Source organism: Scleropages formosus, chromosome 17 (assembly GCF_900964775.1).
Source record: "Scleropages formosus chromosome 17, fSclFor1.1, whole genome shotgun sequence".
NCBI classification, from domain to species: Eukaryota; Metazoa; Chordata; class Actinopteri; order Osteoglossiformes; family Osteoglossidae; genus Scleropages; species Scleropages formosus.
The window spans coordinates 8582950-8596455 of NC_041822.1; the positions used below are offsets into that span (position 1 = coordinate 8582950).

Sequence of the window (13506 nt, forward strand, 5' to 3'; positions counted from 1 at the left end):
ATCAGTGAAAACATCAATGTTTGAATTTTCTTTTCCCACATCAGTCTCAAAAAAAATAATTTTGCTGTATAATTAAATTTTGCTGCATAATTCAAAGCTTGAGGCCACTTTTGAAACCATGGTGGCATTTCAATAGAACACTTTATTCAGGACTGTTTTTTTGTCCTGTTTCTTCAGTTCTATGTATAAAACAATGGACCAGGTTTTCCAGTGCACCTGAGACACCCCCCAAATAAAGAAATACTTGCTGAAAGAAAGCGGCCTATGGATTTCATTGGAAGAAACAAGGCCATTTACTGACTCTTGTACCTGGGTGCCATTGAAAACTCCAACTTGAACAAGTCTGCTCTTCTGGTAGTTCAGAATGCTGTAGTGTGCAAACTTCCTGTCCCCATCATCATTGAATTCCACACGACCTGTGAGACCCTCAGGAAACTTGGAAGACATCAGTACCCTGAAGGTCGAAGTGGAGCAAGTATTGGTATGTTGAAATATTTTGTTAAAGGGTAAGAAACAGTAAAAATGAATATAGTTTTAGCATTTTAATTATATCAGGTTTGTATTGCATCAAAAAGTGCTAACAATGCAACAACACTTTATGTATTAGATCTGGAAACTACATTTCACTTTTTACACCATGCAACAGAAACCAATAAGTGTATTTGTGTATGTTTCTATGCATTCCTGTCTGTATGATTCATTAGTCTGGTAAGGATATGTCAAGGTCTCCCCGAAAAACATACTGCATGAGTTTAGGCCCTTTCTTTACAGTTATGGCGACTTCTGACAAGTGCTTATATGATGTAGCAGTCATGCTTCTGCTGTGAACCGACCGCTTGAAAAGAGGCCCCGTCTTCCAAATATTGGTGTTGCCCACACAGCCTCGTGGTGGCTCTGTGATATTCTCTTTCTCGAAGAGCTCCTGGATGGACTGCGCCACAACAGCAACTGCATCGTTGATATGTGCTGACTCGTTCTTGCCATTGATCAGCTGGAGGCCAATCAGTCCTACAAAGACGACATTGTCCAAGTACTATGCTCTCAACTGTGTTTCAGTTATATGATAACCATAACCAAACTTCAATTGAGTATGTATAGATAAAAACAGAGTGACTGTAAGCAAGAATCAAGAAAATTTTGTCTGAGATCACATTAAATAAAATTTTTTAATTCCTTATGGTCAGGCAAGAAAGAAATATTACAACTGATACAACTGAGTTTCATTAGCAGTCAAAATCTCTTAACTTTTTGCTTCATGATATGCAATATCACTTCTTAGATCCATCCAAAAGTTAATACTGAAACACCTAATTGTTCAAATGCGTAACTGCGTTTCCCGAAAGCTCTGAAAGCCAACTTGTTAAGCTCTCTGTAGCCAGTTATGAAGTAGCACAGGGCACTGGAGGGCACATACCATCTGGAGCTTCACTCAGGGCCTTCCCTGACATCTCCCTCTCTCCAACCAGCCACACATAACCAGAACCAGTCATGTTGAGCTGCCGTGCAGCCTTGTACACTGCAGCTGCATCCTCCTCGCTGGAGGCAAAAAAAAATCGTTTTAGTCCTGCATTGGGCCTTCACTGCCTGATGGATCTCAGCATCCATTTTCAATGAACACATTTGCCTGAGAAGTGAAATATGACTTTGGGTAAGAGGTTCTCCTTACGGCGTACGCATGGTTACTGAGCCTACATAAAGGATGAAAGAAAAAAATATAAGTTATAAAAAGAAGATCTTCAAACGTGAAAGCGCAATGTGAATCATGGGACTCACTGACCTGTCTTTACTCTCACTAACCTGGGCTGGTGAGGTGATAGAAGGCTCCTCACCTTGCAGAGAGGATGATGACACGGGCCTCCAGCTCCCTGGCCTCCTTTAGCAATGCCGTAAGATTCGTATCTTGGTTGAAGAGTAGGACTTTCTCTGCCTGCGAGTGGAGCACAAAAACCAGTCACGTTCACTGCTTACACCCTTCTCACACCATGCTCTGATTAGCTTTGGCTTGGCATGGATCTTTATGCTTTTGGGTAGAAAAACGGAAAGAGCTCCAGAAGGGTCTCTTTAGCAAAAAAATTTAAGCTCGGCAGGGGAAAAAGTTCTGCATTTTCTCATGCAAACTGAAGGTTATCAAGACTCCAAAGAAGGGCGTGCATGTTAGAGGTAGAAGGGAGAAGAAGATCGATGCAATCGGAAATCAAAAACAGGTGAAGGGGTAGCTTTTTTCCAAAGGAAAAATACTTCAAAGTAAGAAATGCGGCAGAAAGGTAGGAGGTAGTATCTGGGTGGTACCTGCCCCACACGGCCAGATCTCCACATAGGAATAGACTTGCAAACTTGTTGTTCTGATCGCATGCATTCCTTCACAAAAACAAAAAGGTGGGGCATTTCTTTATTGAAATCATGTATTTTTCAACATTAAAAACATTCTCGATTCAAACCATAAAAAAAAAATTTGAACATAAAAAAGACGTGCCATCAGGATAAGAATTTCGGGGTCGTTTTGCTGACCGTTTGTCTGGTTCTAATTTCTACGTTCAGAGAATTGGTGGGCGGCGTGCATTGACCATGCAAAATATACCTTGGGTCCTCGCTTGTTGTCATAGGACAGTTGGTCGAGGTTTTCATAGTTCCTGTTTTTATTCTGATGAATAATGTGCACAGAGAAAATATGCAGACACAGAAGAATATTATAAACAGTTGAAAATGGTGTGCAGTAAAGCATTCCAACAAATCTCCACTTCCCTGCTTCAAATTTGAATCCCTAACACTGGGGCTTGCAAAAACATCAAAGAGGGCCTCGACTTGCCGCATGGCACGCCTGCACTCAGAAACTAACTCACACAGGCACTGTTTCATTTTCCTCTTCACGGTTATCAAACAGCAGAACACTCTTTTGCCTCTTCAGCTGGAGCAGCTTGAAAATGATCCACAAGACCAAATTGGCACTATGTTCCACGAAGACGGGCAGTCTGCTCCTTGTGGAGTCGCATACCATCAGGTTATAAAGTGAGTTTCACCAGCTGTCACAATTGTGGCCTGGAAACTCACACATTGCAGTAGAGCTGTACAGTCTTAATGTAGAAGTGTCCCACACTCTGTAGAAGTGTTGCTGCATGCGGCCAGAAATATTGTAGTACTTCACACCATTACACAATGTATCATGCTCCTGATAATAACATTATACTTTTTTCATGTAATCATTTTTTCCAAATACATGAGAAAGTGTTTTTATTTCAGGTAGAGAGGCAATGTCAGATAATTACTGTTAACAACATGAAACTTTAATTTTCAACAAATGTATATACTATATGAGTACTAGAGTAACAAAATTTATTCTTTTTCGAGTCTTCCTTGAAAAGCTATAATTGAGTTTATTGCAATTGTCAGAAAGTGAAGCAATTTTTCACTTTCAGGTTGGTTTTTTTCCAAACTCTTCTTGTTTCACACATTTCTCAACTCCAGTTTACCTCTGAATATTTACAGTAGCTAAAAAGAGGACAAGAACAGACACAGGATCTAAATATCACTGAAAACGTGAAAATCTAAGTCTAACATAGTGTAAAAGCAGAAAGTGCTTGCAATTCCAATACTTCAGGGCTGAAAGATGGCAATATCCGAATATTTTTAAATTTGAAGCTGACACACCAAGAGACACAATTTTTGATTCACTTTTGGAATTATTAAATAATTTAATAATGAACCAGAAGAAAAACATCCAAAGACTGGAATTTTTCCTGGCAAAGATCATCAAAAATACTCTTCAGAAGAACCAGCAAGCCACAGAAAAAAATATATCAACAACATGTCATAAGTCTGTATCTAGAAAGTCTTTATAATTTATAGAGGCTATAAATGATTTTGACAAGGCTAGCTGCAGTCTGTAGACCACCAGATTTCCATTCCTTTCTAACAGAGCACATCCCACATACTGTATCAGTGGCAGGTAACAAACCCAGTGTTTCTTCTTTTTGGTACATTTGACATTTTCAGTGACAAAGACTCTACTTGAAATAGATAGTATAGATAGATAATATTTTAAAAACAGCAATATCTAGTCCCAAAGATATGTTCTTGCAGACTATGAAAGATAAAGCACATTTCTTAATCTACCTTCAGCCCTTAGCTCAATAAACCACAACCCAAGCCAGAAATCAGGGACATGTTCTTGCCGTAGGGTGACAGACTGCAAGCCATCAATAAGGTATCGCTTTATACTTCCCAAAAAAAAGCATCCTTTCACTGAGAAAAAGCTGTTCAAGATATCTATCTTAATAAATAAAATTTAGCTTGGTGAGCCAGAACATAAGATGAGGAGAGCAGTCCAGGAACACACTGTGTCTGAAATAATTTAAGAGAGGTACTTAGCTAAACGTAATTTAGTTGAAGCCGAAAGGCTCATAGGAAGCAGACTGAGTGTGTGACCTTGAGAACTGGGAGGGAGCTCCATGTTGCTAGGCAACAGAGAGGGAAGGTTTTCTGCACTGAAAAGTTGATAAAAATAATTTGGACAGAGAAAAGTGTTGTCAGTGGATCTTCACCTTGTTAAAGGAACATCTGAATACACAGTAAATGGGAATGCAAAACAAAAAAATGTAATCCTTAAGCTAAAATAATATTAAGTATCAAAAACAGGGAAAATAAGAGAAACACCTGCAACGAGACATCAGGTAATTCAACTGGGTGCACTCAGTTAAACCATGCCCACTTTTAAATAACATGTTAAAATGATAGATGCTTTGAGTAATTCCAAACTGGAGGCAGAGGTGAAGGCAGAGATTGAAAAGCTGAATTCTACATACACAAAATCTTCTAAAGTTGAGGGCACGACATAGATCATGTCCCGTGCAAAAGATGTCAAAAAGAGGCACAATGGAACAGAAATGTTATCTACAAAAGGCTGGCAAAACAAGCTGGCAAAAGACCTCGTCATTTGCTGTGCATTTTCTCTGAGTTCTTCCAGCACAGGAAACAATGTCAAAGCGGTTGTCTTGACATGCTGAGAGAAGTTCCCCTCAAGCCTGGAACACTGCACTGAGAGCGCCATGTGCAGGTGATCACTAATGCTCTTACTCAAAAGCAGAGCATTTCAGTAAGCAGACGGCACAAGGCACAACAGAACAAATATCACTTGTAGGTATAAAACATCCCATTTCCATGTAAAGGAAGCAGAGAGTGTGTGAGACAATGTCATACAGGCTAAAGGACCTCAGACATTGAAGGACTGTGAAGCAGAACATGTCCCACAGCAAACTGCCTGCATTTATGGTTTACGGTGTTTATAAACATATCCTCAGTTTTGGACCAGTTCACAAGCAAGAAATGAGACAGACAACAGGACAAAAAAAAAATCAGCCGTTTAAAAACTCCAAGTGTTAAAAAGTTTTTTTGCATGATACTTTTGACCCTCCATTACATTCTTCTATCATTTCAGCCGTCCCCACCATTATCCGTCCCCACCATTATCAACAACCGCTTGTCCAGTGCAGGGCTGCAGTGGTCCGGGGCCTACCCCAGAAGCATAGGACATGAGACAGAATACACCCTGGGCAGGACTCCAGTGCTTTCCAGGGCAATTACACACACTCATTCACTCACACATACACACACTATGGGCAATTTAGAGTCACCGGTTCACCTGAAACACATGTCTTTGGACTTTATGAGGAAACAGGACCACCATTAGGAAACCCACATTGAACACGGGGAGAACATGCAGATTACACACAGACTGAGATGGATTTGAGTATAAATCCAAAGCAAGGGGCTATTGCAAAAGTGTGTATTTACATGGTGCGTGTAAGGGTTTAAAATGATGTTCAATTGTACAATAAGTCATTAAACCTAGTCGCTGTCTTCAGAAGAACCTCAGGAAATTATATTACTGTTATCAGTGTTTCTAATTGCAGCTGCTTGAATTGCTTGAGGTACAGCTGCATGAAAAACATATGAAGGTGTTTCTGAACACCCAAAGCATGTTTAATGGTAGAAGGTTTGTATACTTTCCTCTGCTGTCCTTGCATTTATCAAACACACAAGTTATTACTTTTAAATACCTTGTAAATGTTCTCAGTTTCATACAAATGTAAATTCTGCACATCCACTGCGATCTGCAGGTATAACTATGTTGCAATGTTTAATGATTTACCACCCACAAAATAATGAAAAACATGTCACCTTTAGCATAACTTAACCGCCAATACACAAATGCCACCGACAGTTACCGCAAATGTGACACACAATTAGCGTTATATTTGTTTACAGTTCATTGCATAATACTGACCCATTTGAATCTTCCTTCATTCCCCCGCACAGATGTTGTCAAATCACAGCATAAGAATATGTATACAGAAAACAATCACTGAGCATGCTCAAATCCATGATAATTTGACATATATGAAACAACAAAGCTATGGATTTCTTACTTTTTCCTGAAGCTTGCCCAGTTTCTATGCTAATTTTGTGACCAGAAATAAGATCCAGAATATATATATTTAAAATAGCAATGCTTTTCCTTTATATATTGTTTTTCAGCTGGTCTTCCTTTGTATAAAAAAATAACGTAGTAAATGTGCTGCTAATTCTTGTCAAGTTAATGTTCTTTGTTAAAGCAGATAGCAACCAAGCTATATGACAAACTAATTTACATTCACATTTAATATCCAAGCTGTGCATATATGATTAATTATAGGCATAAAATCTAATAAGATCCTTGACGGTCCTTCTCCGCAACAGTTCACAAAGTAACTCGAAATTGATTAAAATACTGAAGCACTTAAAAAACAAGGAATTAACTTTAAGATCAGAAAATCTTCATCCATCTTCCTTACTTATGCAGTAAGTTTAAAAGTAACTTTGAAAGCAAAACAGGCATCCTTTAAAAGTTAACGTGATCAAATCTAGAACCAGCCATAATGTTTTAAACAGACAATTATAACTGAAAAGCACAGAAACCACCAGGTAAAAGGAGGGTAAAAAATGTGTCTGATTATGATTTCATTGATTTTTTGCACAGCCCCAGGTTAAGTCCTTCATTTTGCTCCCGTTGTGGATTGACACATAGGAGAATTTGACAATGGCTAACGGAACGTGAGATGGGTAGAGAGTACAAAGTCTTGTAAGATAGCCACTTATGATGCCGTTGATGCCTTTAGCATAGGAAATGTCTGCCAGTGTTACAAATGAAGAGGGATGTGTTAACATAACATAAAAGAAAACAGTTATATACACAAAAGATTTTAAAATACGAATTACATATAAACGCATACAGACATGCATACATACACTCACACACATACACTCACACACATTCAGGCATGCATCCAGACCCCAGGTGTCTCACCTTGGTCTCCCTCTCCTCCAGCAGTGTCTCCAGCCTCTTCTGCGCAGCACGGCCCTCGTGGTCATCACTCACAATCAAGATGATATGGTTCCATCGAAACTCACGCATCAAGTCAAACCACACGTGTGCTTGGTGGGAGTAGGGTGGCACTGTTCGCAAGAAGGACAGGTGGATACTCTGAAACCAGGGAAAATGTCCAAGGATTAATGTCGGCATATATCTCAGGGAGGTGCAGGTATGGGAGGTTTTGCTTCAGTTTGGAAAAAAATAGTCCTCAGATTCTTTGTACCCCATGTCTCCATTGCTACAACTCTGGTCATGGGATATTTGAAATAGCAGCTGCAAAACCGAAGCCATGCAGAGATCTTGGAGAGAACCGCAGTACTGGTGCCTTTTCATTTCTGTAGCAACTCTCATGAAAGACATAAAGCGGCTAATTACAGACGTTCCCACAGCAAATACCTCAAGTAGCACAGCTGTGGAGACTCAGAATTATGTGGCTCCTCAGACAGTTTCCTCACATATACATTTACAACAAAACAATTAAACGCTAGGGCCGTGAAAATCTTCTCACTTCTTCACTTACGCACAAGCAACAGCATACTTAAAAATGCCTACTATAGGAACTACTACCTACATGAAATGATCAATTATCAGGACACAGCAGTTGAGAGAAATAGACTTAAAAGCACATTAAAAAGCAACAGTCAATCACAGCAAGTTATTCATATCACATTTTGAAAAGAGAATTTGAATTTCATCTTCTTCCTCTTTGTTAAAGCAAATATTTACTCTAAGATCTAACAAGATGACATTGCTTCATAAATATCTACTGGACTATACAAAAAACTAATACTGTAAATCTTCCCATGGGGCAGCTGGTCACGTAGTGATTACAGCTGCTTCCTTCGAACCTAAAGATTGCAGGTGTGAATCTCACTTCCAGCTGTAGTACCCTTGAGCAGGGTACTTACCCTAAAATTGCTCCGGTAAAATTACACAGTTGTATAAATGGGTAAATAATTGAAAGTAGAATAACATTTCAAGTTGCTTTGGAGAAAAGCATCAGCTAAATGAATAGACAGGTATTACACACATAAATATTGTTAATGTAAGACTAGTAAAGTAAATGCATAATTGCACTTTGCATTGTAAATTAATGCAGGCTTTACTACACATTTTTTACACTTAGGACTTAAAGTAAAGAAAGTTGACATGTCAACAAAGTCTTTCACACCACAAACCTTAGGGGTTTAATCAGAAATCTAAAGCTCCCAATTTTCACTTAAATCTAGTTTATTTAATATGTATATTTTTAATGAGATGACCTGTGCTGAAAATCATTTCGTCATCATGAAATATTATGAAGTAATTTGCGGGGCGAGAAACAACCTAAATTTTCCTTTTATCTTTTAAGATCTAATGCAAAACTCTGTTGTGCTAAACGGCCACACAAGGCAGGCTATAAATTCTTTAAAACAGAAAGAAAACAGACTTGAGAAGTACTTGTCTTTTAAGATACTGATACATTCACATACATATGATGCTACTTGGGGCCCATAAAGAGGAGAATCTTCCAGCATCCTTGGGTATGTGACATAAGCTAATACATGTGAAACATGCATAATCTCCTCTTGGCAGTCTCCTCATCATGTATATTTAAATAGGCTGGGCCTCTGGTTAGAGGCTGGGGGTGGCGGGTTGTAATTGTTCTTGCACATTTAGCCAATGCATCAAAGACAAAAGGCAAAGAATGTCTTATGTTGTTAATGGAGGTAAAGTTAGTCTGAAAAGGAGAGAGTAAGGGACATTATTTAGAAATTCGCAAACTTTTGTTCAGAGGTTGTACAGACGGAAGATCATAATGCAGCATTAACAGATGGACGTGAGCCTTGGAGGGTGGTATACCATAGCCTTGTGTTGCTATGCAGAAATGGCGTTAAAGGAACCATTTTCTTTACACTGCAGAAAAGAGTAAACGCTACAGTTAAGCCATACAGCATGACATGAGCCAACTGGCTTGTGAATGTACTGTATTATTATGCTTCTTCCTGAAGTGCCAGGTTTTAAAATTGACAGATTTTGATAGTTGTATTTTGTCTTGGAAACAGTTTCCTGCCGTGGTTTACTCGCATCATTGTAACACACAGTCACCGCTGCGCAGTTCTTTAATACACATTATCAGTCAGTTACATTTCTAGCATCGGTAACTTCCATGAACCGTCCAGGACAAAAGCTCTCAGGCAGAGAAGACAAGAGGATGAAGTTACTTCCCTCTGCGGTCCAACAAATTGAATGACTGAAGGAATAAAGATCTTGACTTGTGACAATGCCTGGAGAGCTGCCAGAAATGTGTTTTTCAATCACAGCAGTCTGTTTTGACTCACCTTGTCTGAGTAGATGGACATGCGAGTTGTGAGCCCCACCACGGGAATGCGGTAAAACCCAGCTGTGTAGGACACGGGTGTGGGAGTCAGGTGGTCGTTGGACTGGGGCGGGTGACTTACGAGGATTGCGTACACCTGCGGAGGCAAATGTTCGCTTTAGAACTCCGACTTGCCTCTAACTGGAGTAGGCAGCCATAGATTCCTGGGTGCTCCACAAGAAAAAAGACAAACTGCAAAACTCTTACCTTTTTCCTCATAGCTGTAATTACAGAGGGAAAGCTGACAACAAATTCCCATTTGTTCCTTGATTCCCATTGAAAACTGCATTTACACAGCCCTAGTTCCAGCAATTTTAAATCTAAAACTTGATGCGATAATGATTAAGCAAGTTTTTCTTTCATATCATTCCTTTAATGTCCCTGTTAGATGATGTGGAGGGAAAAAAAAATCATTTTAAATGCACATAAAAATGGTTTCAACGTCAGTTGTGAACTAATCTCGTCGGAACTTGGCAACTAACATTTTTGTTCTGGAAGAACTAGATCACTGGTTGACAGAGCAACAGCGAGGTCTAACTATTGATTCGTAAAATGTGATTCTCGCGAATGCACAGGTGCTATAATTCACCGTGCCGCCGTGGTTATTTTAATCACGGTGGATGAAGCTGAAAAAAGCGCTCCTACTGCTCTCCATTCACCAAAAAACGGGTGTTCGTGGTTCTTGCCGCCATTTTGGCCTCAATTTACCAAAGTGAGAAAGCCCTCCGGCACAGCCCATAAACACTTTTCCAATATTTATTCCTACACTAACCCTCGTCACCCACACGGTGTTTTAAAACAAACACGTCGAATTGATCTTTTAATTGTCTTCTGCCCGTAATCTCGTTGGTTTGGCATGATGTTTAAGGCAGCTCGTCAAGCGCTGAACTCTCCGGTCTCGTTGAACCCAGAGGCTCCAGCGCCGAAGCTCCGTCGTCATCGCGTCCTGGTGGCTTCGTCGGCATTTACTTTGTTTCACCGTGGTGAAAATCGAGCACGTACCGTATTCACGAGCTTACTGCAGCTCGTTTTCGTAATTTCTCCTATCATTCAGTGTTGTGACTGAATGATAACAGACTGTCATTACCCAAACCGCGTATTAGAGAAAAAAATGCCCGCCCAAACACTGAACAGAGAGAACTGTTCATCTTTCTGCCCAGCATCAGTAACTTATCTTATGCTACGATTGACTGACATTTTTATTTCATCGATTTTTAATAACGCAAGAATTCAGCGGAATAAGTTGACAGGACAGTTGAGTGACCAAATGTTGAGGATGAGTGTTAGTGTAAGCGGTAGGCGTCATCATTTGCTCATCATCATCATTATCATCATCATCATCATCATCATCATCATTTTCAGCAGCACTACAGTTCATGAAGAAGGTAAAGCTCGCGTTATGTAAGAGCAACAAAGTTCCTGCATCATGGCTCATTTTTAAGTAAATGTATGGGGACCGCAGGATGTATTTTACAACTGGTTGCATAAAAATTTGCGCGAAGGAAAAGTGTGGAAGAAAACCTGGGCTGAGCATTCAGACAGGGGGGACTGTCTGTGTGCGAATGGTTATAATGACTCTATAAACATATGTTTTCGGGGGGCTTTGAAATAATGATGCTCTCGCGCATCTTCCAGTTTTATCAAATTAGAGCATCAGAAAATTACAGTAAAATCTAAAGAACTGAGCAATATCAATATTAGAAATTTGGTCTGGTGTAAAGGCAGAAAACAATTTAAAATAAGATTATGAGAACTTGGATTGCGCCAATGCTGGGCATATACTGAAAATATAAATGTTAAATGTGCATTTATTTTTAACAACTCTGCGCACAGATGAGTGCTTTTATAACCAACATGGATTTCAGGCACCGGGGGCCGAATTCATGCAAGTAAAATATTTATGGCAGAAAATGAATGGGGTTCACAGATAGACCGATGTGTCATCTCTAAATAACTAATCGGCAGAATAATAAGATGCTTGGATGGAGTGACATTCGATTCTTGAAATTTCCGTCGTTTAAGCATCAGTGCAGTGGTATTAATTTAACCGTTACTTCTTTATAATAATGTAAATGTACAAGTACTACTGAAACACGTGTGAACCGGCAAAAATTTCACATGCAGCCCACTTGTAAAATTGCTGGGAAACTCGCTCCGTTGTAATTAAACACAACGAGAGTTTTGGCAATAAACTGTTATATGAATGTGGGATGAACGATTTCTGCTGGCAAGTTTAGCGTAGCATTTTTAAATCGCGTCGTTAGGTATTTTCACAAGACGTACAACAGGTTACTGTGTGAAAGATGCGAATGTGGTTTTAAGAAAGTCTTTTTTGGCTGGAAGGATAAAGCAGACGCCAGAGTGTCGGGATGAGGTACCTGGTTGGAGATGAGGTCTTCGCAGACCGACAGAGCCATCTGGATGGCGTTGGGTTTGTGGGTGACAGAGATGGCGTTCAGCTTGAACTTATCTTTCCCGTAGAGGTGGTTGGCTTGAGTGACCGCGTCCTTGAACACCTGCTCGTACCTCTTCTGACTCAGGACGGCGCCGATGTTCACTACCTTGGGCTCACAACCGCCCCGTGCGCAGGAGCAGCACAGAAACACCGCCAGCAGACAGAGACGCATCTCGAAGAGCTCCAGACGGCACGGTGCTCTCGGCTTCTGTCGCTCCGTTTCTTGCCGTGTTAGAGGGCGCGCTTCACCTGATCCTCATTGACCACCTTCCAGCCGCCCCCCCCCCCCCTCCCTCCCCAACCTCCTCAGCAGCGCTATTGCTGGAATTTGCTTAAATCGATTTGAAAAAAAAAACCTGCGAAGGAATGCTTACACTTTTCTTACAAAAGTGCCGGGTCGCCTGTGACACATTACCATGATGTGACCCTTTAATACCTTTCAGATTTTCTCCTTCGTTATCATCTTGTTTCCGTTACGAGCGGGCAGAGGTCCTCCTTGTGGTAGCAGTCAGATCACCGTGGATCCCGTCGTACTTTTATAGCGTGCTTAGAGAAAAGCATGTCGCCGGCGCTCCGCTCCGCTCCGCTCCCTGTCTTTGCGGTCCTCGGTCGGGATGCGCGCCGCCGGCCGACCTGCCGCTCGCTCACAGCCGCTGTCCAGGGTGCTGAGAGCCCAACCTGCGCAGTGATGCTCGTGCCCCCGCGACTCCGCGCAGCATTGCTTCCCTGTTTCGCGAGAATGAGAGTGCGACTATGGAAATGAAACGGACGCATTACTGTCACAACGCAGAATGTCGCTCTCGCAGATGTTGCGAGACGCGTCGAGCGTTCGTTTTTAAAAAGGTCAGTTTCAGGTGAGACAGGTGATTTTGACACTTGTCGGTGTGACTGAATCGCTGTCATAATTTTGAATAAGAGGCGTTACTAAAAATCATGGCAGAGATCAGATATATAAATCTGCAGTAATATTTATTACGATTGTTCTCGGCACTTTTTCGTTTGAATCAAACTGCAGATCCCAGTGCCAAAAAACACACTCTAGTCTATGATATCGACGTTTACCAGCTATTTGTTCCGTATATGAATTAACGTTTTACAAATAAAGATGCAATTATTTTATGTTGAATTTAGAGAATTGTAAATCTAAATGATATTTTTATTGTACAAAATCTCAGGCAAAACGATATTTAACTGTTGGTCTGTTCATCAAAAGCGCCGAGCAAACAAATAGAGGGCTCAGTTCCAGGGATCCACGTTTTCACAATGATCGAGCCCGGGGTATAAGAG

At 40.6% G+C, this 13506-nt stretch overlaps 1 protein-coding gene across 5 annotated transcripts in view; it reads right to left on the reverse strand.

Moving 5' to 3' along the window:
• Nucleotides 1-13027, reverse strand: part of grin1b (glutamate receptor, ionotropic, N-methyl D-aspartate 1b) — a 30726-nt gene extending 17699 nt beyond the window's left edge. The window contains exons 1-8 of one of the 5 annotated variants that reach the window (XM_018759375.2): nucleotides 12143-13027; nucleotides 9727-9861; nucleotides 7340-7516; nucleotides 2579-2641; nucleotides 1830-1927; nucleotides 1415-1536; nucleotides 834-1008; nucleotides 310-454 (exon numbers count right to left, since the gene is read on the reverse strand). In XM_018759375.2, the coding sequence (XP_018614891.2) occupies nucleotides 310-454; nucleotides 834-1008; nucleotides 1415-1536; nucleotides 1830-1927; nucleotides 2579-2641; nucleotides 7340-7516; nucleotides 9727-9861; nucleotides 12143-12391 (1164 nt within the window). In that variant the 5' untranslated portion in view covers nucleotides 12392-13027. Of the gene's footprint in view, nucleotides 1-309; nucleotides 455-833; nucleotides 1009-1414; nucleotides 1537-1829; nucleotides 1928-2578; nucleotides 2642-7339; nucleotides 7517-9726; nucleotides 9862-9971; nucleotides 10143-12142 lie in introns of those variants that run through there. The other 4 variants (XM_018759372.2, XM_018759374.2, XM_018759373.2 and 1 more) reach the window with 4 other exon arrangements.
• Nucleotides 13028-13506: the final 479 nt, after the last annotated feature.